This window comes from Cryptomeria japonica, chromosome 3 (assembly GCF_030272615.1).
Source record: "Cryptomeria japonica chromosome 3, Sugi_1.0, whole genome shotgun sequence".
Classification (NCBI taxonomy): domain Eukaryota; kingdom Viridiplantae; phylum Streptophyta; class Pinopsida; order Cupressales; family Cupressaceae; genus Cryptomeria; species Cryptomeria japonica.
Window position 1 is genome coordinate 251,716,489 of NC_081407.1, and position 23,204 is coordinate 251,739,692.

At 34.7% G+C, this 23,204-nt stretch overlaps 1 protein-coding gene across 1 annotated transcript; it reads left to right on the plus strand.

The window, feature by feature from the left end:
- The first annotated feature begins 19,434 nt into the window (after positions 1-19,434).
- On the plus strand, positions 19,435-21,235 carry LOC131037451 (cationic peroxidase 1-like). The gene is made up of 4 exons (XM_057969590.2): positions 19,435-19,696; positions 19,801-19,992; positions 20,172-20,337; positions 20,426-21,235. Exons 1-4 carry the CDS (start codon positions 19,487-19,489, stop codon positions 20,809-20,811), a joined length of 954 nt encoding a protein of 317 aa, XP_057825573.2. The 5' UTR covers positions 19,435-19,486; the 3' UTR covers positions 20,812-21,235.
- The last annotated feature ends 1,969 nt before the right edge of the window (positions 21,236-23,204 follow it).

Consider the following 23,204-nt stretch of genomic DNA (forward strand, 5'->3'; position numbering starts at 1 on the left):
TCCTTGGTCTTGCTAAACAAAAAAATATCATCAAGATAAACAACCACAAACTTACCATAAAATCATGCAATACCTCATTCATTAGCCTCATAAATGTGCTAGGATCATTTCTCATTCCAAAAGGAATGACCATCCATTCATAAAGACCCTTGTTAGTCTTGAAATTTATTTTTCATTCGTCTTCCTGTCTGATCCTTATCTGATGATAACCAAATTTCAATTCAATCTTGGAGTAATAACACACTCAACCCAAATAGTCCATCAAATCTTCAATCCTAGGCATGGGAAACCAATATCTTATAGTAATATTGTTGATGGCCCTAGAATCAATGCACATCCTCCATGTCCCATCCTTTTTAGGAGCTAATACAGTAGGAACAACACAAGGACTCAAACTCTTCCGTATCAATCCTTTGTCTAGAAGCTCTTGGACTTGTTTAGCTATCTCCTCATTCTATTGAGGTGTCATCTTGTAGGTAGGCTAGTTAGGTAGTGTGGAATCAAGTATGAAATCAATTTGGTGACTCACATCTCTCATTGGAGGCAAGGTGTTAGGCACCTCATTAACAACTATCCCCTTGTACTTATCCAAAAGTACCTGCACCTCTTTAGGAACTTCTCTACTCTCCTTATCCCATAGATTAGGTTCATATCTAGGCCTCAAAACTAAAGTGCAACCCCACTATTCTTTCTCCTTCAAGGTCTCTAGGAACTCCTTCCCACATAAAATTATGACACTAGAACCAATTTGTTTATCACCATTGTCATCCGGTAAGGGATTCATTTTATACTTCCTACCATTCTTGATAATCAAGAGATTTTTCTGTCCATCATGTATGGCTTTCACATCTTACTACCAAGGATGTCCTAGTAATAGGTGACATGCATCCATAGGGATTAAATCACACAAGAGTAAATATCCCTATACTCCCTTTCAAATTCTACCCACGCTTTCTCCTCTACAACCACTTGTTGTCCCTTATTCAACCAAGATACTTTGTAAGGGTTAGCATGAGGCAACTTTTTCAACTTCAATTTTCAACCATTTCTATTGAAGCCAAAATCTTTGTAGAGCTAGAACCAACAATTACCTTGCAAATCTTACCATGTACTTTGTAGGTGTTCTTGAACAATGTCTTCCTTTGTGGGGGCTCCTTGTGTTGAGGTACCTTCAACAAGGTTCTTCTCATCATCAAGTTCTCTCCATCATGAGATGGCCTTGCATTACCAACCGAGGAATTCACACTTTGGCAATCATCATCTTGCACTAATTGGTTCCTTCTCTCTCCTCTTTGAGAGCTTGAGGCCTTCTCTAGACACTTTCTCATAGTGTACCCAACCTAATTACAGTTATAGCACCTTCCTATGAAGACACTTGGACCTCTCTTGGATCCACCAAACCTTCCCCTTCCATTGTGTTTCTTACCTCTCTAACCTCCTCCTTTGGAACCAGAATCTCCACCCTACTCTTGATGGTTTGATTAATTACCCTTGGGGAATTGATTTATTCCTCTAAAATTTCCTTTCCCCTTGATTAATTACCCTTGGGGAATTGATTTATTCCTCTAAAATTTCCTTTCCTCTAAAATTTCCTTTCCCCCTCTTTCCTTGTTGTTTTGTTCCCCTTTCCTTTTGATTTTGTCTTCACCTCTCAAGGCCAATTGGAAACACTCATCCAATGTCTTTGGCATCACCATGCTCATCTCATGTTGGATGTTGAACTAGAGTCCATTCAAGTACCTAGCCACTATCTCCTTTTCATCTTCATGATGACTTGATTTCAGACTCAACTTCTAGAACTCCTCAGTATAAGAAGCCACATCTATGTCCTTCTGTCTTAGGTTGTGCAATCTCCTGATTACTTGGACATCATAGTCTGTTGGCATGAACTTGTTCTTGATCATTGTAGACATTCTGGTCCATGAAGTGATCATGTTCTTCCCATTCTTAACCCTCTGACCTTGGACATAATTCCACCATACTAGTGCAGACCCTTTCAATCTTGATTTGGCAAACTTCATCCTATTGGCTTCTAATATTTCTCCATAGTCAAAGTAATTATTCATGGCATCTATCCATTCTATAACTTCATCACCATCCAACTTTCCATGGAAGGTGGGTATATTTGCCTTAGGTTCAGTTTGGGCTTCTTTAAAGGCATCCAAAAGAGTTTTTGATCAAAAGAAATCTCTGATGTGGAAGTCTTCTTTGTTGCCACCTCCTCTTCATCATCATCAAAGTCTACTAGCCCATCATCTCATTTCTTTCCTTTTTCCATTAGCCTCTTGACCTCTATACTCAACATGGTCTTCCATTCTTCTTTCATTCTTTACTCCAACTCTTGGATTTCCTTTTAGTTCTTAGGAGGCATCTTAATAGCCTCTCCTTCAATCTATTTTCCTAACATACACCAAACTTGAGCATGACAATTGCTTTTGATATCACTATGATGCAGAAGGTTTAAGAACAAAGGTGAATTCCCCTTCTACCAAGTTTCCACTTGACACCTACCCTAGGATGTCAACCACTTAGTCCTCCTCTTGAGGACCTATACCACAAGGACTCGCTTTGGATCACTTCCTAGTGTCTCCCAACTAATAAAATCCTTTGATTCACTTTTGAGATACAACTTTTCACATAATTTGCTTGGTTCCCTCATAGACTCTCCTTAGCACCAAACCCTTACATATCAGGATCTTGTCAACATGCCCTCACAAAGAGTATTTGGGATGTGTTCCATCCTCCTACCATCATTTTAACACAAATTCCACCCTTAGATGACAACTAAAGGCTCTCAACCCAACGTTTTGGTTTACCCAGTTCTAGTAGGAGACCTAATAGCAATTCGCCCTCCTATTCCAGTTCTTGGAAGATGACTCCCAAATTTTTTGAACAAGTACCCAAACAAATCATACTTTTGGATACCCTTTTCTCCTTTACAAATAATATTGCAAAATTGGATCTGGGTTCCAATTTTGATCCGGCCAACCCTATACTGTCCAAATTAAGCCTACATTGGGAAATAGGCTAGGTTAGTTAAGGAACACACCACAAATGGATCTTCCTAGACATAAGACTAATTGTTTTTTTCCTTATACACTACTCAGGACAATAAATCCACCAATGTAACACACACTTTCACTATCAAAACTCTCTGCAACATCAATTTGAACATAATCAAGGCTTGTGACACAAGGATGCCAAGCCTAGGGCTTCATGTCAACGCCAACTCCTTGGATGGACCAGTCTGATCTCTTCAAAATATTATAATACATCCCTTCACCTAATATTCCCCTGAATATTTGGCCATTATGATCAAGGAATGTTAGGTTGACACCACTTTGAGCCAAAACCCCAGGGAAACAAGGGTTTCAAACCTGGTGTTCACAAAATTGATTGTTTTACATTTTCAAACTAAACCAAATGGATTATAATTGATCAGAATAGCAAGTAGATTCAATGTGTTACACAAAACAAAGCATTGATTAGTTTAAGCAATCTGTTGATAGTCATGCAAATGCATTAAAGTAAGAGGAAACACTGTAATTTCTGAACAGTCCAACCAAAATCTTCTTCAATTCATCAACCAACCCCAAATACATGTTCTCTTAGCCTTATATCTGTTGACCAATTTTGTGGAATTGATTGTGTTGGACTGATGTTTTTTCATTGATGTCAACACTAGTTATTTGGATGGTTTATTAGCACCCTTCTGGTTTCGGTTAGTTGAGTAGTCTTTGGTTAACTTGGATCTGGCATGATCTGATTGACTTCAGTATAATCTACTGATCAAATTGGCTTGTTCATGATTCTTATACTCATATTTGGTCAGATGGTTTTGGTTTGGTGATTGGATGCTATTCTGCTTACTCAGAATATTGGTTTTTGGTTCTAGCAAGGGTTTCACTGGTAGAGCTTTTGGTGGAGATATTTGATGCATTGCATAATTGATGTTGGTGCATATTCTAATGGAGTTTCAAGATGTTTTTGGTGATCATGTTTGAGACTTGGCATTTGGAGATCATTGCAGAAGCGTGTGGACCTACACTTGGTCCCGGTTGATCTAGGTTGTGGACCGACATTAATGTAATGTGTGGATAGGATGTATTGTTGTATTTCTAGGATGTCTTATGTGTGGATATTATTTGTTTTGGTCTAAGGCCGACATGGTTTGTAATTATGTAATTGGTTTATTTTCTGGTGGCCAACCTGATTATTTATGGTCGAGGGTTTGTATAAATAAGATGTAAGATCTCATTTTAGATCACCATGGTTATTGTAAGAGGTCATGGTCAAGGAATGTAATGTGTGAATAATGTAATATCATTCAAGTAGAGGATTTGGTCGATCATTGGAGATCGGATTGGGTTTGTAAGAGGATTTAGTCCTCCAAGATTGAGCTTAACCAGAATTGTAATCAAACATAAGAGATGCTATGTTTTGCAGTTCAACACTTCTCCAAATTGTAGCCTAGAGTTGTATGTAGTCATTGAGACTCCTTTTGTGATGAGTAGTGTGCTCTAGGTTGTTGGCCTTCCTACAAGTGTAGGTCCCTTCATTGTAAATTCACATACTTACTGTAGAAGTATTATTTGACTGTGGGTAGGCTTCGCACTATGGTTTTTCCCTTTATCGGGTTTTCCACGTACAAATATTGGTATTGTGTGGATGGTATTTATTCTATGTTTATTATTTATGCTTAATTGGACAAACTACTATTCCATTATTACTATTTTGGGTTCCAGTATTAAAGTTTAAATTGGTAATGCTTCTGGTAATCTTTGACAGCTGATTCAACCCCCCCTCTCAGTTGTCTTCTAGTTATCTAAACTTTCTAACAATTGGTATCAGAGCTTTGGTCCTCTATGCAGAAATATTAACTGCTTGAGGAAGATCCTATGGTGACTAATAGGTCAAGTTCATCCAGTTCTTTTAGAGCTATCTTTCGAAGGGATATACCAAGTCTTGAAGGAACATATTATACAATATGGAAGGTTTAGATGGAGACTCATCTGAGGTGGCTTGGCAAGGAGATTTGGGAGATCACACAGAATGGTGTCACACCCTATAATCTAGGATTTGACAATCCTCCTCTCGCAAATCTAGACAAGGAGCTTGAGAATTATTTGTAGGGCAAGAGAAGCCCTTTATATGCACTTTTTGATCAACAAATAATGGGATTAACAAACAAATCATCTGGAAAGGCTATATGGGATAAGTTGTAGACTCTTAACGAAGGTGACCCTAAAGTGAATATTGCTAAACTTGATGGCTACTGGGTGAGATATGAAAACCTGAAGATGGAAGAAGATGAAAGTATTACTGCATTCATGGAAAGGGTAAATGAGATTGTTATGGGAATTCAATGTTGTGGTGGAACTCTGAGCGAAGATGAGATTGTCTATAAAGTCCTGAGAGCCCTACCACCGGCTTACAAAATGAAGGCTACTACTATTAATGAGTTGAGAACAATGGCTAATACATCTGTCAATGGAGATACTTTGGTTGGGAAACTATCTTCTTTTGAGCTTGAGGAATTTGGATCTTCTAGAGCTGTGAAGACTGAACCTATTTTTCATGCATCTACATCTACAACCGGTAAGTAAGATTGGAGAGATTTATATGCAAAATAACTAGAAGATATGAAGAAAGAAGATGATGAGTTTGAGCAACTTCAAGCACTATTTTCTAGAAGAGTATTGAAAGGACCGATAGGAAGTAAGTACGAAGGAAAATAGCCCTTTAAATGTTTTGCATGTAATAAGATTCGTCATTTTGCATCTAGATGTCCTGAAACAAATTCAAAATTTGAGTAAAGAGTTAAAATATCATTTAAACCTAATCATTGATATCATAACAAGTATATATTCAATAAAAATAGAGACAATCATGCTACATAGTGGATGAGGAAGACATTGCTGATTTAGATGATGAACCGATAGAAAACTCTACTAGTGGATCTGACAATGGGAAAGAATGGGTATTCTTGGTTATCAAGGAAGATGATCTAGCACTGGAAGAGAATGTGCCTAAGGAGAAGGCACTTGCTGCTAAAACTGAGGATAAGGATGAAAGGGTAATTGACAGTGGTTGTTCACATCATATGACTGGAGACAAAGGGAAGTTTATGTCTTTGCAAGAATTTGATGGTGCACTAGTTATATTTGGAGATGATAAGGCATGTATGATTAAAGGAAAATGAACTATATCATTGGATGGTAAGAACAATACTGACAATGTTTATTATGTTGAAGGTTTGAAGCATAATCTTTTGAGCGTAGGACAATTGGCAGACAAGGGATTTCAATTACAGTTCAAGGATGAAAAATGCAAAATTATTAACAGATCTGGCTTGGAGATTGCAACTGGTACACAGACAAAAGGTACTATATTTCATTTGAACTCTAGCAAGAAAACCTTTTTGATTAGACATATTGATGAGAGTTGATTGTGGCATAAAAGGCTATGTCATGTGAATTTTGATTGCATTGTGAAGATTAGTTCAATTAAGGTTGTTAGAGATATACCCAATTTAATGAAGCCCTATAATCTGGTATGTAAAGAATATCAAATGCATAAATAGGTTAGAACCTCGTTTAGGAGTATAAAAGATAAATCAAATGATGGTCTTAATCTTATTTATACTGATTTGTGTGGCCCTGCTAGAGTTAAAAGTTTTCATGGTGATAGATATTTCATGCTAATCATTGATGATTATTCTAGAATGATGTGGATTACTTTTTTGAGAGAAAAATCTGAAGCATTTGAAAAGTTTAAAATCTTCAAGGCTAAAGTGGAAACTATGACAAGATTGAAGATTAAATGTTTGAGATGAGATCATGGTGAAGAATTCATATCCAATGAGTTTAATAACTTTTGTGACAAGCATGGTATAAGAAGACAATTTTCTACTCCCTGGACACCTCAGCTGAATGGAGTTGAGGAAAGGAAAAATAGAACTATCTTGGATGCTAATAAAACAATGATGACGGAAGAAAGTCTACCTCATATCTATTGGAGAGAAGAAGTGAGTATAGTGGTTTACACATTCAATAGACTACATATCAAAGGAGAAACCAGTAAGACACCTTATGAATTATGGTTTGGCAATACATCTATAGTTAAGTATTTCAGAATTTTTGGTAGTAAATGTTATATCAGAAGAGATGATACTATTGTGAAATTTGATCCTAGAAGGGATGAAGACATATTTCTTAGTTAATCTAATGAAAGTAAAGCATATAGATGTTATAACAAGAGATTTCAGATAATTTTGGAGAGTTCTAATGTCAAAGTAGATGAGCTGAGTAAAAGTCAAATCAGAGTTTATGAGAAGGAACCAACAGTGGAATGATTATATCTAAACTAGTACCACCTTTACCGGAATAGAGAGTTAAATTAGTTACTTCGGTAACATCAGAGAATTCTACAATAACTGAAGAACAAGGAAGAGGAACAGAGAGTAAAAAGATTCCTAGGTATGTGAGATTGAATCATTCTGAAGATCAAATCATTCGGGATAAGAGCAATGGAGTGATGACAAGAAGAAGACTGGAAACTAATGAAGTATGTTTAATTTTACAAGTTGAATTGGTATAAAAAATTGAGGCATGTAAAGATGAATTCCAGTTAAAAGCTATGGAAGAAGAATTAGATCAGATTGAGAAAAATAACACATGGACTTTCGTTCCCTAGCCTAAAAATAAAAATGTTATGGACCTAAATGGGTTTTTAGGAATAAATTGGATGAGGATGATAAAGTTATAAGGAATAAGGCCAGATTGGTTTGTAAAGGATATTCTCGGAAGGAAAGAATTGATTATGGAGAAACTTTTGCACTGGTAGCTAGGATTAAAGCTATAAATTTATTTCTTGCTTATGCTACTTATAAAAACACAAGGTTTATCAGATGGATGTTAAATGTGCATTCTTGAATGGGGATGTTGATGAGGAGGTTTATATTGAGCAACCTGGTGGTTTTTCACTATCAGATGATACTGATATGGTTTGTAGGTTAAGGAAAGCTTTATATGGATTGAAACAAGAACCTAGAGCTTGGTATGCAAGGTTGGATAAATATCTTTTGAAGCTTGGTTTTACTAAGGGCAGTGCTGATAGTAATTTATATTATAAAATAATTGATGATGATATACTGATTGTTGAAGTATTTGTTGATGACACTATTTTTGGAGGTGAAGATAAATTATTGAAGAAATTTGGTATGGGAGATTCTAAACTAGTAAGTACACCTATGGTTACAAGTGATAAATTGACAAGGAAATATGTTTCTACATTGATAAATCCTATAAGATACAAATCTATGATTGGAGGTCTACTTTATTGACTTAGACTACACCTAATGTTATGAATGTTGTTTATATTGTTTCAAGATTTCAGAGTGATCCTAGAGAAAATCATGAGATGGAGGTGAAAATGATTTTTAGATACCTACAAGGTACATAAGAATATGGCTTATGGTACCCTAAGAATGATAACTTTAATTTATGTGCATATACAAATGCTGATGGGGCTAGAGATGTTGATGACCAAAAAAGTACTTCCGGTGGAGCTTTCTTTCTTGGAAAGAAGTTGGTTTCATGGATCAACAAGAAATAGTCATGTACTTCTTTATCTACTGTTGAAGCTAAATGTGTTACTACTACTAATTGTACACAATTTTAATGGATGAAGTAAATTTTAAAGGATATAAAGGTGGATTGTGATGCACCGGTAGTTATTCACTATGATAACTCTATTGCTATTGATATATCAAAGAATATGGTATTTCATTGTAAGACAAAGCACATATCTATCAAGTATAACTTTTTGAAGGAGAAGGTGGAACCAAATGAAGGGTAAGTGCAAGGTAATGGGCCACAAATTGGTGGAAGTCCGTGCATTGGAAAATGCACTCTTAGAAACGGGGGCTCATTTCCAAGAAACAGGGGCCCATTTTTACTTTGGGCCCCCAAGGCAAAAAGAAATGGGGGCCTGAGGTGAAACTAAACAGGCCCCCATTTTATTCTCAAATGGGGGCCCACTTGAAAATGAAATGAGGTCTTGTTTTTTAAAAATGGACCCCCATTTTTAAATCCGATTTTACCCATTTTTTCGGGCACATTTTGTCATTTTTGGACAATAATGGTAATTTTAGGAAGGGGCCCCCATTTTGAAAATGGGGGCCCATTATTTAAATAACAGGGGCACGTTTTGTGGAAGTTGATTCCACAACCCACCACTTTCCTTAGGATTAGGTCCGAGATAGGCCTAGGATAGCCACACTTGAGACATGGCCTACAAATTCAAATCTCCATGAGCGAAAGCACAAATATGAACTTCTGAAATAGTTTACATGCCTCTAATTAGAGAATTTTTATACGAAATTAAAACCCATTTTAGATTATACTATCTATATTCTAAATATTTAAATTTTTTGAAAAATTGATTATTTTAACTATTTTTCATTTAATTTATACTAAATCAGGTCCATAAACTTGAAATATTAACTAATTTTATTAACTTAATAACTTTTTTATTTTAATGAATTTTGAAACAAAAATTGTATGTCATCAATCTACACAAAATTCTTTTTTATTTAAAAATAAAAAATAAAAATAAAAATGTTAATTTTCTGTCAAATTATGTGGGTCGTACACGTCAAATTTTTAAAAAGATAATTATGGTCATTAAAAAATTAATTAAAAAAGTATTTAAAAAAAAATTACAAAAAAATATGTTCATCAATCTTTTGTGTGTTACAAATCATTTCCCAAAATGGTTTGATAAAATAATTTTAATTGTGTCAAAAAGTGTGGGTCATACACATGCATGTTATGGTCGTGAAACAACCATTTTTAAAACATAGTTTTTAGAACCCCATTCAAAAAGTTATTTTTATTATGTGGGTATTAAAATAAATTACATATTTGGAAAGTAGAGTCAGAGGAGTATCTTTTATATTATAGAATTTTTCCAAGATTCAATCTCCAAGTGTTTCAAAATTTAAGCTCAAATGAGACAAAACCTGAAAATCAAGGAAAACACTTCCACTTTTTGGTCAAAAAGTGGACTCATCTTCTTGCACTGACCCTGAAGTTAAACTGGTTTATGTGAACACTAAAGAACAAATTGTAGATATTTTCACTAAACCTTTATCCAAGGAATCATTTGAGTACCTGAGAGACAGATTGGGGGTTTCTGCCCCTCCAGTAGAGACTTGATTGATGTGCTTTGGCATCAATCCAACACGCATTATCAAAGATACTATTCATTTTGGCACTGATGTGGGATGTTACTGCTCAGGGAGAGTAGTCAACTTTGAGATTCAGAGGCTTGTGCTTTATGCTTTGATATTTTTGTTAGATTTTTGGCATTGATGTCAAAGGGGGAGAGATAGTGATGTGAAAAAGAAATTCAGAACTTTATAGAGATATTATTCAAAGGGGGAGAGTTTTTTATATTCAAAGCTATATGCAGGAGATTGTTGGCTATCTTCCACAGGGGGGGACTTGTTTGGCATTTATTGGTACTTACATATTTTTCACATCTAGTGTTGCCATTAATGCCAAAGGGGAAGATTGTTTTCCATTTGGTGGAATTGATTATGTGTTGCATTGATGTTTTGTCATTGATGTCAACACTAGTTGTTTGGATACTTTATCGACACCCTTCTGGTCCCGGTTAGTTGAGTAGTCTTTGGTAAACTTGGATCTGACATGATCCAGTTGACTCTGGTATAATCTGGTGATGGAATTGGCTTGTTCATGATGCTTATACTCATATTTGGTCATATGGTTTTGGTCCAGTGATTGGATGCTATTCTGCTTACTAAGAATATTGGTTTCTAGTTTCGGCGAGGGTTTCACCAGCAGAGATTTTGATAGAGATCTTTGATGCATTGCATAACTGGTGTTGGTGCAGCTTTTGATGGATTTTTAGGATGCTATTGGTGATCATGTTCGGGATGAACTCACAATACTAGTTCCCACTTTTTGACTGACTTTGACACTTAGATAAATATTTTGAACAAATCCTTCACTTTCTAACACCTATAACTTTTAAACCGTTAATAATTTGAAGATGATATAAACTAGTGATTTTTAACATCTTGTTTTTAGATTCTAAATATACTTTTTGCAAATTTGTTTGAATGAAATTTTATTGATTTTTCCATCTCCCTCAAAAAGTAGGTGTTTATAGCAAACAACATTTTTTAAGAGTGACGTGTATCCCGAAATGCATAATTTTTTTTCTATAAATGATAAAAACTTAATTCTTTTGAATTTTGGTTTGTAACATCGATACCCAGAGCATGCACTTGGTTTGATAGTGATATGTTGAATATTTTTTATTTTATTAAGTTTTGAAGTTCGACTAATTATAATTTGGATATAGGTGTACGTTTGAACACATAACTTGTTCTATATATATCAAAATTAAATTTTCTTTTTTTTGTTAGAAAGAAAACACCAATACCTAGTGCATAGATATTTTTCAAAAAAAAATTGAATTAGTTTACTATTTTTCCCAATGCTTTCAACAAAGAAGTTCATGTTCGGTGAAAAACCTACATTCATAAGAAATAAAATAAAAATTTATTAATAAAATTAAATATATTAAAAGTTATACTACTTGGAAAGCTTATAATAAGGACTAAATACTTTTTTTTTAAAAAAATTAAATGAATTAATTTGACTCCCCAAAAGCTAATGTAAAATTGGTTTTTTATCAGCATTTGATAGATGCAAAGGAGACTCCATTGCAAGTATGATTTAGAAGTAGAGAGGTTCTATCCAAGAAATTTTGATCTAAGAGCCTTTGATTTAACTCTCTTCAATTAATTACTTCAAATGGGACCTCTTAAAGCATAAATAAATATTTTTTTTTTAAAAGTATGATTTCGGCAAAAATCAGGACGTACCAAAAAGTGGGAACCAGCTTTGTGAGTTCACCCCTCGAGACTTGGCATGTGGAGATCATTGCTAAAGTGTGTGGACCTATACTTGGTCCTAGCTGATCTAGGTTATGGACCAATATTAATGTAACATGTGGACATGACCTATTGTTGTATTTCTAGGATGTCTTATGTGTGGATATTATTTGTTTTGGTCTAAGGCTGACATGGTTTGTAGTTGGTTTATTGTCTAGTGGCTGACCTAATTGTTTATAATCGAGGGTTTATATAAATAAGATGTAAGATCTCATTGTAGATTATCATGGTTATTGTAAGAGGTCATGGCCAAGGAATGTAATGTGTGAATAATGTAATATCATTTAGGCAAAGGATATGGTCGATCATTGGAGATCAAATTGTGTTTGTAAGAGGATTTAGTTCTCTGATACTGAGCTTAATCAAAAATGTACTTAGGCATAGGAGATGCTATCTTTTGCAGTTCAACACTTCTTTGGATTGTAGTTTGGACTTGTATGTAGTCAGTGAGACTCCTTTTGTGATGAGCAATGTGCTCGAGGTTGTTGGCCTTCTTGCAAGTGTAGGCCCCTTCATTGTAAATTCACATACTTACTACAAAAGTATTATTTGACTATGGATAGGCTTCCCACCATGGCTTTTCCTTTTACCAGGGTTTCCACATAAACATCTTGGTGTTGTGTGGATTGTATTTATTTTGTGTTTATTGTTTATTCTTAATTGGATAAACTGCTATTCCAGTATAATTGTTTTGGGTTCCAGTATTAAATTTTAAATTGTTAATGCTTCTGATAATCTAAGACAACTGATTCACCCCCCCCCCCCTTCTTAGTTGTCTTCCGGTTATCTAAACTATCTAACAATATCAACAAAATATACCAATACCCAACCGAAATGAAGTGAACTTCAAATTAGTTGGCCATTGGGAATCATTACAAACAAATGTTGTCAAAGTGCCAAAGCAACTTTAGACAATTTTTACAACCTTTGCAAATATATGAAACCATATTAACCTATCAACCTAAGGACACTATAGATGATGTTTACATGATCAAAGTAACATCAAAACATGAGTGACCCCCATCCAAACATCATGGTTGGTCATTGACCAATGATGACCAAGTAGGTCGTGAGAGGCTACATTACCCCAATTGGCACCAAAGACCTGATTTCATGACATTACAAGATTTAATGGTTTTCCCAATACCTTATGAAACGTAAATCAACCTATGACAACATAAATAGACACAAAACATCACAAAATGAAAAGGTGCTCCTGCAACACCCTTCAATGACTATCTTTCAGAATCCTTTGTCTTTAGCAAGAGATATATTGCAGAAGGATGTCATCACGTCAACAAAGCTTGAGGTTTGGATTCTAAGGTTTACCAAATAGGCCAACACCAACTTTCCCTTTATCTTTGTAATGATTCCACCCCCACCAGCCTGACTCGGGTTACTCTTAGAAGATCTGACAAAATTTAATTTCAACTGGTTAGTATCGGGGAAACTTGAACATACATTTTATTTAATGTTGGGTTTTGTAAAGAATGATGACTGAATGTTTAGGTGACTAACTTGCATAATGGATTTTTATTTTTCTCTTTCCAAATAGTTGAAGATAGTACTAGGATCATTCTAGAAGGTCCCCAATTCCTTGGTATATCTAATGCTTGTTTGATAAAATTATGTACAAGATTTGATATGAACAATTAATATTTTAACAATACCTCTATTTAGATTAGGCTTTGGAGACTCCCATTAGAATAGTCAATCAAGAAATATTTTAAGCTAGTTTCAATTATCTTGTCCAATTTCAAATGATTGCACAAAATTTATGAAATGATTAGTTTTTACTAGATTTTGTTTGTGTTGATATTGCTAAGGTGTTTTCCAATGGGATAAAATTGTGAACTAAATGTGGGATTCAGGAGTAGAGAATCCTATATGAGTCCTTCTCATGTGTTTTACTTCATTGCCATAAAGTTGTGTTCTTGTCAATTTTATTGTAGTTTACCAACAAAAAGCACCGTGTTCAAAGAAGAATGATATTTTATCCTCTTGTTCATGAAAAAAGATTTAGAATACTCAATATTCTTTAGAGAATAAAGAGAACTTTACTATGAGGAATAAAGGGATGAATTTGGACACTACAATTGCATGGACCCAAAGGGAATGAATGGGATTGCCTCATCAAGAACAAGAGGAAACCAAAAATTAAGCCTTGTACTTTGGTTGTGCCTAGATCTTCCATAGAATAGAAAAGAAGATTCCCCTTATGGGCTACAACTTGACTCCAAACTAGAGTTATTTTGTGAGGTTTCAATTATAAACTTCATCATTATTTTTTAGGTTGTCAATTTTCTATGAGTTTGATGTTAGTTTCTTCAAGGCCTATCAATTTTAAAGCTTATTTTGTTGTAGGTTCTAGATTCATGTTGTGTAGCTCTTTCTTGTTGTCCAAAATTTTTGGGTCCTTTCAATGTCTTCTTCTAGATCGTAATTTAATTCATTAGTGTCAATATAATAAAAGAACCTTAATAGTTATAAAATTATCATAATAAAGACAAAAAAAATCTAAACAAACAATCATCATAAATAAAACTATTATAATAGATATAATTAATTAAGAACTATGTTCATAATCAAATATGATATTAATTAATTTAATATAAATTTTATAAATTTATCTAATATATACATCAAATCCATTCTTCAAAATTTAAATGATGCTATCAACTATTTCTTTAAACATTTATTCACCTTGTATTTATTTTGTTAATTATTTGTCATGTTACATACTAACTCTTATATTTACCCGAAAAATAATTAGAATATGTTTTTGTTTCTCTTTAAATAATAAGATATATACTTTTGTTACTAGAGGGTGTGAGATACATGTATGTTGAACACACAGATGCATGTGCATACATGCACGTACACACAAACCTCCCTCTTGGGAAATATCAAGAAATTGTTCACTTAAACATGAATTGTAACATTATTAGAGTTCATATAAATCATTTACTTTATTGGAGTTCATATAAATCATTTACTTTTAAAGAAAAGCTCTCGACAGGAAAACCTTGTATAGAGTTTGCTTTTCTAATAACCTATATTTTCTTTTGTTTAAATTTATCATTCCCTTTCTTACTGAAGATTTTAAATTGTCATCCTTTTTTAAATTATGGAACAGCTGAATGCTGCCGGAATCATAGTTGGACAAATTTGGAAAGGAGATGTGTTAGCAAGTTCAAATGCAATTGAGATATTTAGATGCGTAATTATACAATCATCCAATGATATGGTCAATTTTCATGAACATGAAATCCAGAACTGATTTATTGCAATTATTCGCTGCACATTTTGAAATCAAACGCAATCAAAGGCTTAAAGATAGCAATAAAGCAAATCTTGTGAGCTGAAAGGGAATGCAAACTGTAAAAAAGTCATGACAACGATGTTGTAGAACGTCTTCTTGGTTGTACAAAGCTGAATTTAAGCGGCATGTGGACTCTTATTTTTAATCTGTCGTAGTGTCCTCCACTTATGCGTAGAATTTTTCTTTCGACTTTTGGCTTCAGCTATTGTCGTATGCACATATATTCTTGATTCTCAGTCACAGCTACGATTTTATTTAATTGCCTATGAATCTCCTATGATCAAGCTTTAACATTCTTGAATTTTGTGACCCCACAATCAATAATAATATGAACTTAGAATATTCAGCTAATTGTAGCCTTGTCTCCTGCTTGCCAAAAACAAGAAATGATCGCATATACGTGAACTGCAATGGAAAATCAACCTATAATATTGTTTTCCCTCTATTCAACCCTAATGGTTCATCGCCATTATCTTGCATAGCATGTTCTTCCATATACTGCTTTGGTGTGTCTCGAATTTAGCAGCTGCATCTACAGATCGGAGCGGGTCTGTTGTTGCAACTATGAACGTATAGATAACTCATCCACCGTGAGACTTCCCATGCATGCCAACAATAGATTAACGTTAACTTTAGGGTAGCCACTCAAGGTGAAGGTGTCCATGCATTTTGGAATAAATAACAAGGTGCAGTCGCAAGTAAGTTCTAGAAGAGTACTTGGGTCAAGGGTTTGGATCCTTTTCGTCCAAACAGGCCAATCCATTGGATCCACATTTGTTTTATATCTTATTTGCATTGCATGTCATTTCTTTTAGAAAAATTGGGACTCAATTTACGGAGGTCTTAGTGCCAATAAAATTTTATGGTTTCATTCTTTATGTGTTATCTTTTAGTCATTCGAAGGGAAATTTATGATTTTCATTATGATTGTTTTTTAATTATATTAAGTGGGGAAGGACCCGACCCATTACAAGTTCATATAAAAAAATCATCATAGGACGACAAAAAAGCATCATATAACTTGGAGAGAAAGCCCACAAAATAACAATGACAAAATAGTATAAAACCAATACATGTAACAACTAATAGAACTACTACCTCAATGACAGGAGGTCATATTTGATGACTCCTCTTCCTCATGGTATACTTCTTTTGAATGAACCCCTAAGGATTCCCACCCTAATGTAACTATATTTTCTTCTAATGCATCTTCTTCGGCCTTGGGTTCTCATCCTCCTTCCGTTGTTTCATCTCTAGTTATTGTATTCTTTATTTGCATTATCATGATGAGATAAGGAAGAGAGCCTATGCCACATTCTTTTAAAAATATGTTTCATGCACTACATGATTCTTGGTTGACATTATTTCATGTGAAGGTGTAACATGTATGCAATTATTTATCATGTATTGATAAAACTATAATTATTTACATGCTAATGTGATTATTGAGTTGTTTAATTGATTTAGTATTATATTTTTTAGGGTCTCATACCTTACACTAGAAAGATTTCATATTCCATTGCATATGATTTGTCTTACCTCATGGTCATCCATCTTGGAAGGGCTTGGACATTGACACTCTCCTTACCATTAAAGAGTTGACTTAGATCCAAGAAAGTTCTTTCATGAAAAAATTGGAAAGCCTAGGAAGCCCTCAAACTTAGGTTACATTGTGATGGAGATGATTTTTGTAATGGTCTATCCATTAATCAATACTCCATCTAGTGGTCTCAATTATTTAACACTCAAGTGAGGACTCTAGCTCTCTCGCTCTAGACCAGTGACCTAGAATTCTTTTTAAAAATGAATCAAATACTTGCACAACTTCATCCATTTAGCCACCATGAATTTCCTGTCTTGACTAGGTTTTAAAATGAAATTATAACTTTCTTATGAAGATCAAGGGACTCGCTGCTTGATTTTGGATTCAATTCCTTTGTCATCATTATACAAATTAGTATTGTATTGTCTCAAACCTTAATAGAAAGATTGGAAAAGGTATCCAAACACTCTATTCACTCTATTTTGAAGTTACAAATCTACCAAGGGACACTCATGACTCTTACCATTAAGCCCTCTAGTGGGATGTGACCAAAAAGAGTCCAAAGAATCTATGAAGTTATGCCTAACAAAAAAATTGGCTCACTTTTCATAGTGGCTTTTGTATCAATGTCTCCCTATTGGACATGTCTTACTCACATGGGCATCCCCACTTTGAATTGCACATTTTGTAGCCATATTGAGTTGCTCAAGCACAAACTTAGATTTGGATGCATAGATTTTTAGACCTTTCAAATATAGTCCTCTCTCATGGCACATGATCTTAATCGGAGTTTGGCCTTGCCTTTCTTACAAGTTCACTCAAATATGGCACACTTTTCAAGGTACAAATATTATTGAGTATATGAAATGATTGATGTGATATTTTATTTAATCATAATTTTTCTTACAAATACTTTTGTTTGTATTCTAAATCTATGGTTTGTTCTAATGTGCTTATGAAAATTCAAGTGCAAGCTAGTAAAGTTTCACTTGAAGTTGCTCATCACTAGGAGCTACTAGATCATTAAGAGAATTCATCCTACAATATTTTCTAGGTTTCTCCGAACTCCAGTTATCCTTATGAGCATCGACATGGATATAATTGCTCTTCCAAATAAGATAGTCATGGTGATTGTGGATCTCACCCTCATGGTCCAACTCCTCAAAACCCCAAAGACTCTACTACTCGTGAACAGTCTCAACCCTCATGTCAGTCATCTCCTTGATGGAGCACTAACTAGCCAAATAAAAGTAAATTTCTTCATATGCCACTTGCCATCTCTTTGATCTACACTTAGTTTCCCTCGAAGGAGAATGCTGAAGATAATTCTCTTACTAATTGGGAATGCCTCTAACAACGTTGTCTGGGTTCCTCGACTCTGCTTCTACTCATTTACATTGACATGGACATTGTTTCTCTTCTAGAGAGGATAGTTAAGATGACTATGGATCACACTCTTTGTGGTCCAGCTCTTTAGAATCCCAAGTACTCTACTATTCATGGATGATCTCAACGCTTGCATTTGTCATGTCCTTAGTGGAGAACTAATTGGCCAAACACAATCAATTTCTAGATAATTTGTAGAACTAATTTGAAGAATTAATCGGCCAAACACTTACCATCCCGCTGATCTAAACATAATTGCCCCAGAGGAGAATCCTGAAGATAATTCTCTTACTAGTCGGAAGTCCATTGATGACTCGACCCCAAGGGATGGTTGGTCCACCAGGTACTACTCTAGCTACTTTTACTCATGGGAAAAGGTCATATTCGTCTCCCACAGACAGGTTTTCAGGAGTATTGTTCTCCCTTTCTAAATACAGTACTGATAACATGTTGCCATCCGGATAAATAGACCATAATAGTTTAATCTTGTAATTTGGAAGAGCTTGTCCGTCCAGTACATCGTGTTTTTGACTTCGTAAAACAGCTTGATAAAAAATAATTAACTTTCATATGCGAACACCGTGGAATTGCCAAAGTCTTGCCTCTGAAAGTGACTGCGTCACAAGCTCCAAGAATTTGAAGGCTGGCAAGATCAAAACAGACAAACTATTTTTTATCTACCGACTGTATCTTCGTTGACAGGCGGGCAATTTGTCACCATGCCGAAAACAACGTGCGCGTAAATAAAAATAGGCTACAATATCTCACAGCATTCCAAACGAAAAGACATTTTGAGAACATTCTAAAGATTCAAAATGTTGACGGGGCATATGCTCATCACTTATAGCAAAATAAACAAAATTTTCTCTCTATACGCAGAATTGTATGGGTGTATTAGGGCCAGCAGTAAATAAGAGCCGTGTTGTATTAAGCAACTCGAGTGTAGATAAATTGTTAGAGCAATGACAGATAAATTAACATTATCCTACAAGCCACAATGTGCGGAAAGCTGTGGGCCATCACATGTGGAATTTGTAACCTGCCGTGTCAAATTGCTCCACCGCAGCCGAAACAAAAGCTGGCAGGTTATTATCAATCGTTATCAATCTTTTCAGTGACGAGCGCAGCGAAAACGAAGCAGTATCCTTCTCAATGATTATAAATAGCCACCAGTCCTCCAAGCTCTTCATTGTCCATTGAGAAATTTAATTTGCTGGGCATATTTTTTTGTAGTGAAGAGGAAGCAATGATGAGGGCACGTTGTCTTCTTGCACGCATTGCGTTGATTTTCTTAGCATTGAGTGAAGTGGAGGGACAACTCAGTTCGACTTTATATGATACTACGTGTCCAAATCTATCATCGACAGTCCAAGCTGCTGTGAATTCTGCAGTCGCCACCGAAGCAAGGATGGGCGCCTCCTTAGTCCGACTTCACTTTCACGATTGTTTTGTTAACGTAACATTTCAACTCTCCAAGGGCGCGCTCACTCCTACATTAGTCTGTCGCTCTCAGTTTTACTTTAGTCGAAACCTTTTTCTAATGCTAATCTGATTTTGCAGGGTTGTGACGGGTCGATACTGTTGGACGACTCGACTAACATAACCGGTGAAAAAACCGCTGGTCCAAACAACAATTCTGTAAGAGGATACGACGTAATCGATACCATCAAATCACAAGTCGAAGGAATTTGCAGTGGAGTTGTGTCTTGTGCAGACATTGTCGCCCTTGCTGCTCGTGATTCTGTTGTCGCGGTAAATACACTTCTCTTAATGAACGCTATATTTCACTTTCTTTGAGTATGTAGAATTTTTTTGGTCTAGCTTTCGAATCAATTACTTTGATCCATCATCGGGACAGATAACAAGGTATTTGTATTGAAATCATCAATATGGGAGGATTTAATGGGTAAGAATGTTTTTTGAAACTGCAGTTGGGAGGACCATCATGGACAGTACTGTTCGGGAGGAGAGACTCGTTAACTGCGAACCAAACCGGTGCAAACAGCGACCTTCCGCCGCCCACATCGAGCCTCAGCAATCTTATCTCAAGATTTAGTGCCAAGGGTCTTTCTACGCAGGACATGATTGCCCTTTCAGGTAGTTCTAAAAATTGCAAGGAAAATTTCATGTTCTTCCCTAAAAGTTTATATATGCTGAATGACGTTGAGTGTGTTATAATGTCCAGGTGCTCATACAATTGGTCAAGCGCGGTGTACCAGTTTCAGAACCCACATCTACAATGAAACCAACATAAACAGCACATACGCCACTTCTGTGCAGGCTAACTGCCCTTTTAGTGGCGGAGACGACAATCTGTCACCCTTAGATGTACAAACTCCCACTACCTTTGACATCGACTACTACACAAATCTGATAAACCAGCAAGGACTTCTCCACTCCGACCAGGAGCTTTTTAATAATGGATCTGCTGACTCTCAGGTTACCACCTATGCTAACGACCAAACCACTTTCTTCAGTGATTTTGCAGCCGCCATGGTGAATATGGGTAATATAAGCCCCCTCACTGGTACCAGTGGAGAAATCCGAACGAACTGTAGGGTGCCCAATTGAATATTATTGCTATATCTTTGAGTCAGTTATTATTTTCGCTGTTCTGTAGTGAGCTAAATTGTTGAATAGAGCTCGGGAAATTTTGTTGTACGTAAAGCTTGACAGTGGACATCAAGTATTATATTTATGGGGGAAAACACTACTTTGTTACGAACCTTTGAAGGTGTGGTGAAAATAGAGGGTAAAATTAGCAGTCTCTCAATATAGTTTAGTAAAGAAAATCAACTATTCAAGAATTCCGTAGTGGTTGCCAAAAGCATAAAAATATTGAGTTGTATCTCTGATAATGTTAGATATATGTTTATTTTCTATCTCTAATTAAATAAGAGCTGGTTATTGGGATGGTTGAAGATGGTTGTAACACCCCATATTATTTATATGTATTGTTCTGTAGTGTTTTAATATAATGGTTGTGTCCTTCAAACATTCTTGTCTCCATTCCTTATGTTAAAACCAATAATCCCAATGGTATCAAAATCTATTGTTGAATACACTTTTTCCGTGAAGAGCCAATGTAGGAGTTATAAGGTGTGAACTGTACATCTTATTTTTCTTGATCATGGTCTAAAGTTAAAAAATCATCAAAATAATTATCTGAGATTTTTTTCAGCATTATTGGTTGAGTCGACATCATGGATCTATTTTATATGGAGATGACATTTTGTCATTATGCATTAAATTTAACAATTTTGAAGAAGCCAGTAAAATTGTAGAGTGTTGGAGACTATTTCAGCTTATCTTTATACAATTTTGTGGTTAGTATATTTTTCTACAATAAGAGATGGATTGTTCACAAGATCATATACTCAATATCGTAGTATATAAGAAAGATCCTAAGTAGAATGTACATTCTTCCAGGATTCCCACATAATAAAAAAAAAAAAATATTACTCTTAAAATCAAGCAAACATGTGTTCCATCTATTTTGATTATTTTTTAATCAATATCCATTGTGTGAATTTAGGAGTTCCAGGAAAACAAACAAAAGAAATTATGGTTTCAATTATAAGGATCTTATTAGATCTTATGTTAAGTATTTAAGGCTCATAAAAAAATTATTTGGAGAGATTATAAATACATATAAATTTGAATCTTTCTCTACTAATGTGAATCAGTTCAATAAAATTGCATTCCTATTGTCATCTTCAAGATCATATATTATCATTTTGTTTTCACGTACATATTTGTGATCTTATAATTGTTTTCAAATAAGCATACAAACCTATGTTGTATTGTAAATCTTTTGTTTGAACCATTTCTTCAGGAGACAATAGATAGCTCTTTAGATAGTGCAATCGTTACACCTTCGACAAAAATTCAGCTAGATGTTATAAATAAGACCACATTTATTGTTTTTGAATTTCCTATTTGTGATGGCAATAATATTGCTTTAAGTGTTATGAATTTTCTTTTTTGAGATTCATTTGATTCTTTAAACTTTTATGATTTATTTAGATGATGGTCATGTAGTTATCCTAGATGATTGGTTTTATCCATTTTGGAGTTATTACATTCATGTGTCTCCATTGTAGGAGGGACCCTATTTGGCTTTATCTACTAGGGAGAATCTTGCCTAGATTTGAAAGGTGACTTCACATAGTCAATTGATGTATTATGCATGCGATGTAGATTTCAAGATTGTGTGACATTGTTATTAAACTTTAGATTTTACCTATGCTATTATTTGTACATACTAGGAGTATATCTGATTGAGATTTTAATATTGCATATTACAAGATTTTTGACATTACAAATATAGATAAGTCAAGTTTTTAACAACTATACATGATCATCGGTTGGAATTGGCACTATTGATATGAGTAACTAACTAATGATATATTGTAGATTTATCATCCTTGACCAAAGTGTTATTTTATTGATAATTGAAGACTACATATTATCCTTTTTTGGGATATGACTAGTGAGAGGATTTGATTCCTTATATTTGGATACACCCTTTTGCACTAAAAGAATTGTTCCTTTTATTATCTACAAGTGATTTTATTGAGTTTGAGAGCTCTATGGACTAACATGGATTCAGATTTTCAGATAGTTTCATAAAAAAAATTTAAAGTTTCTTCATTGAGTTATCTAGTTTTTATTTCATTAATACATGTTTTATTAGGGCACACTATGAATAGGTGTGATTCGTTATTGAATTTGAGATAGATCACATGTAGTGACATATGATAATTTTGTAGTTCCATAGAAACAATCAGTTCAATAGAAACTTTGAATTATAAGAAAGGTTCTTGACATACGACATGCATATATTTGCATATCACAATGCTAATATTCAATCTATTTGACTTTAGATTCTACGCATAATATTGTTAAATACATGATTACGTTAGTTTATTTTCTATTCCTATACATTTTATGTCTAATACTTA

Bases quoted from the DNA above. Each gene is read 5' to 3' on its own strand.
- LOC131037451 (XM_057969590.2), top strand. From the start codon at position 19,487: ATGATGAGGGCACGTTGTCTTCTTGCACGCATTGCGTTGATTTTCTTA. The intron at 19,993-20,171 runs GTAAATACACTT...TTGAAACTGCAG, and splicing joins CTCGTGATTCTGTTGTCGCG to TTGGGAGGACCATCATGGAC. The intron at 20,338-20,425 runs GTAGTTCTAAAA...TATAATGTCCAG, and splicing joins GGACATGATTGCCCTTTCAG to GTGCTCATACAATTGGTCAA.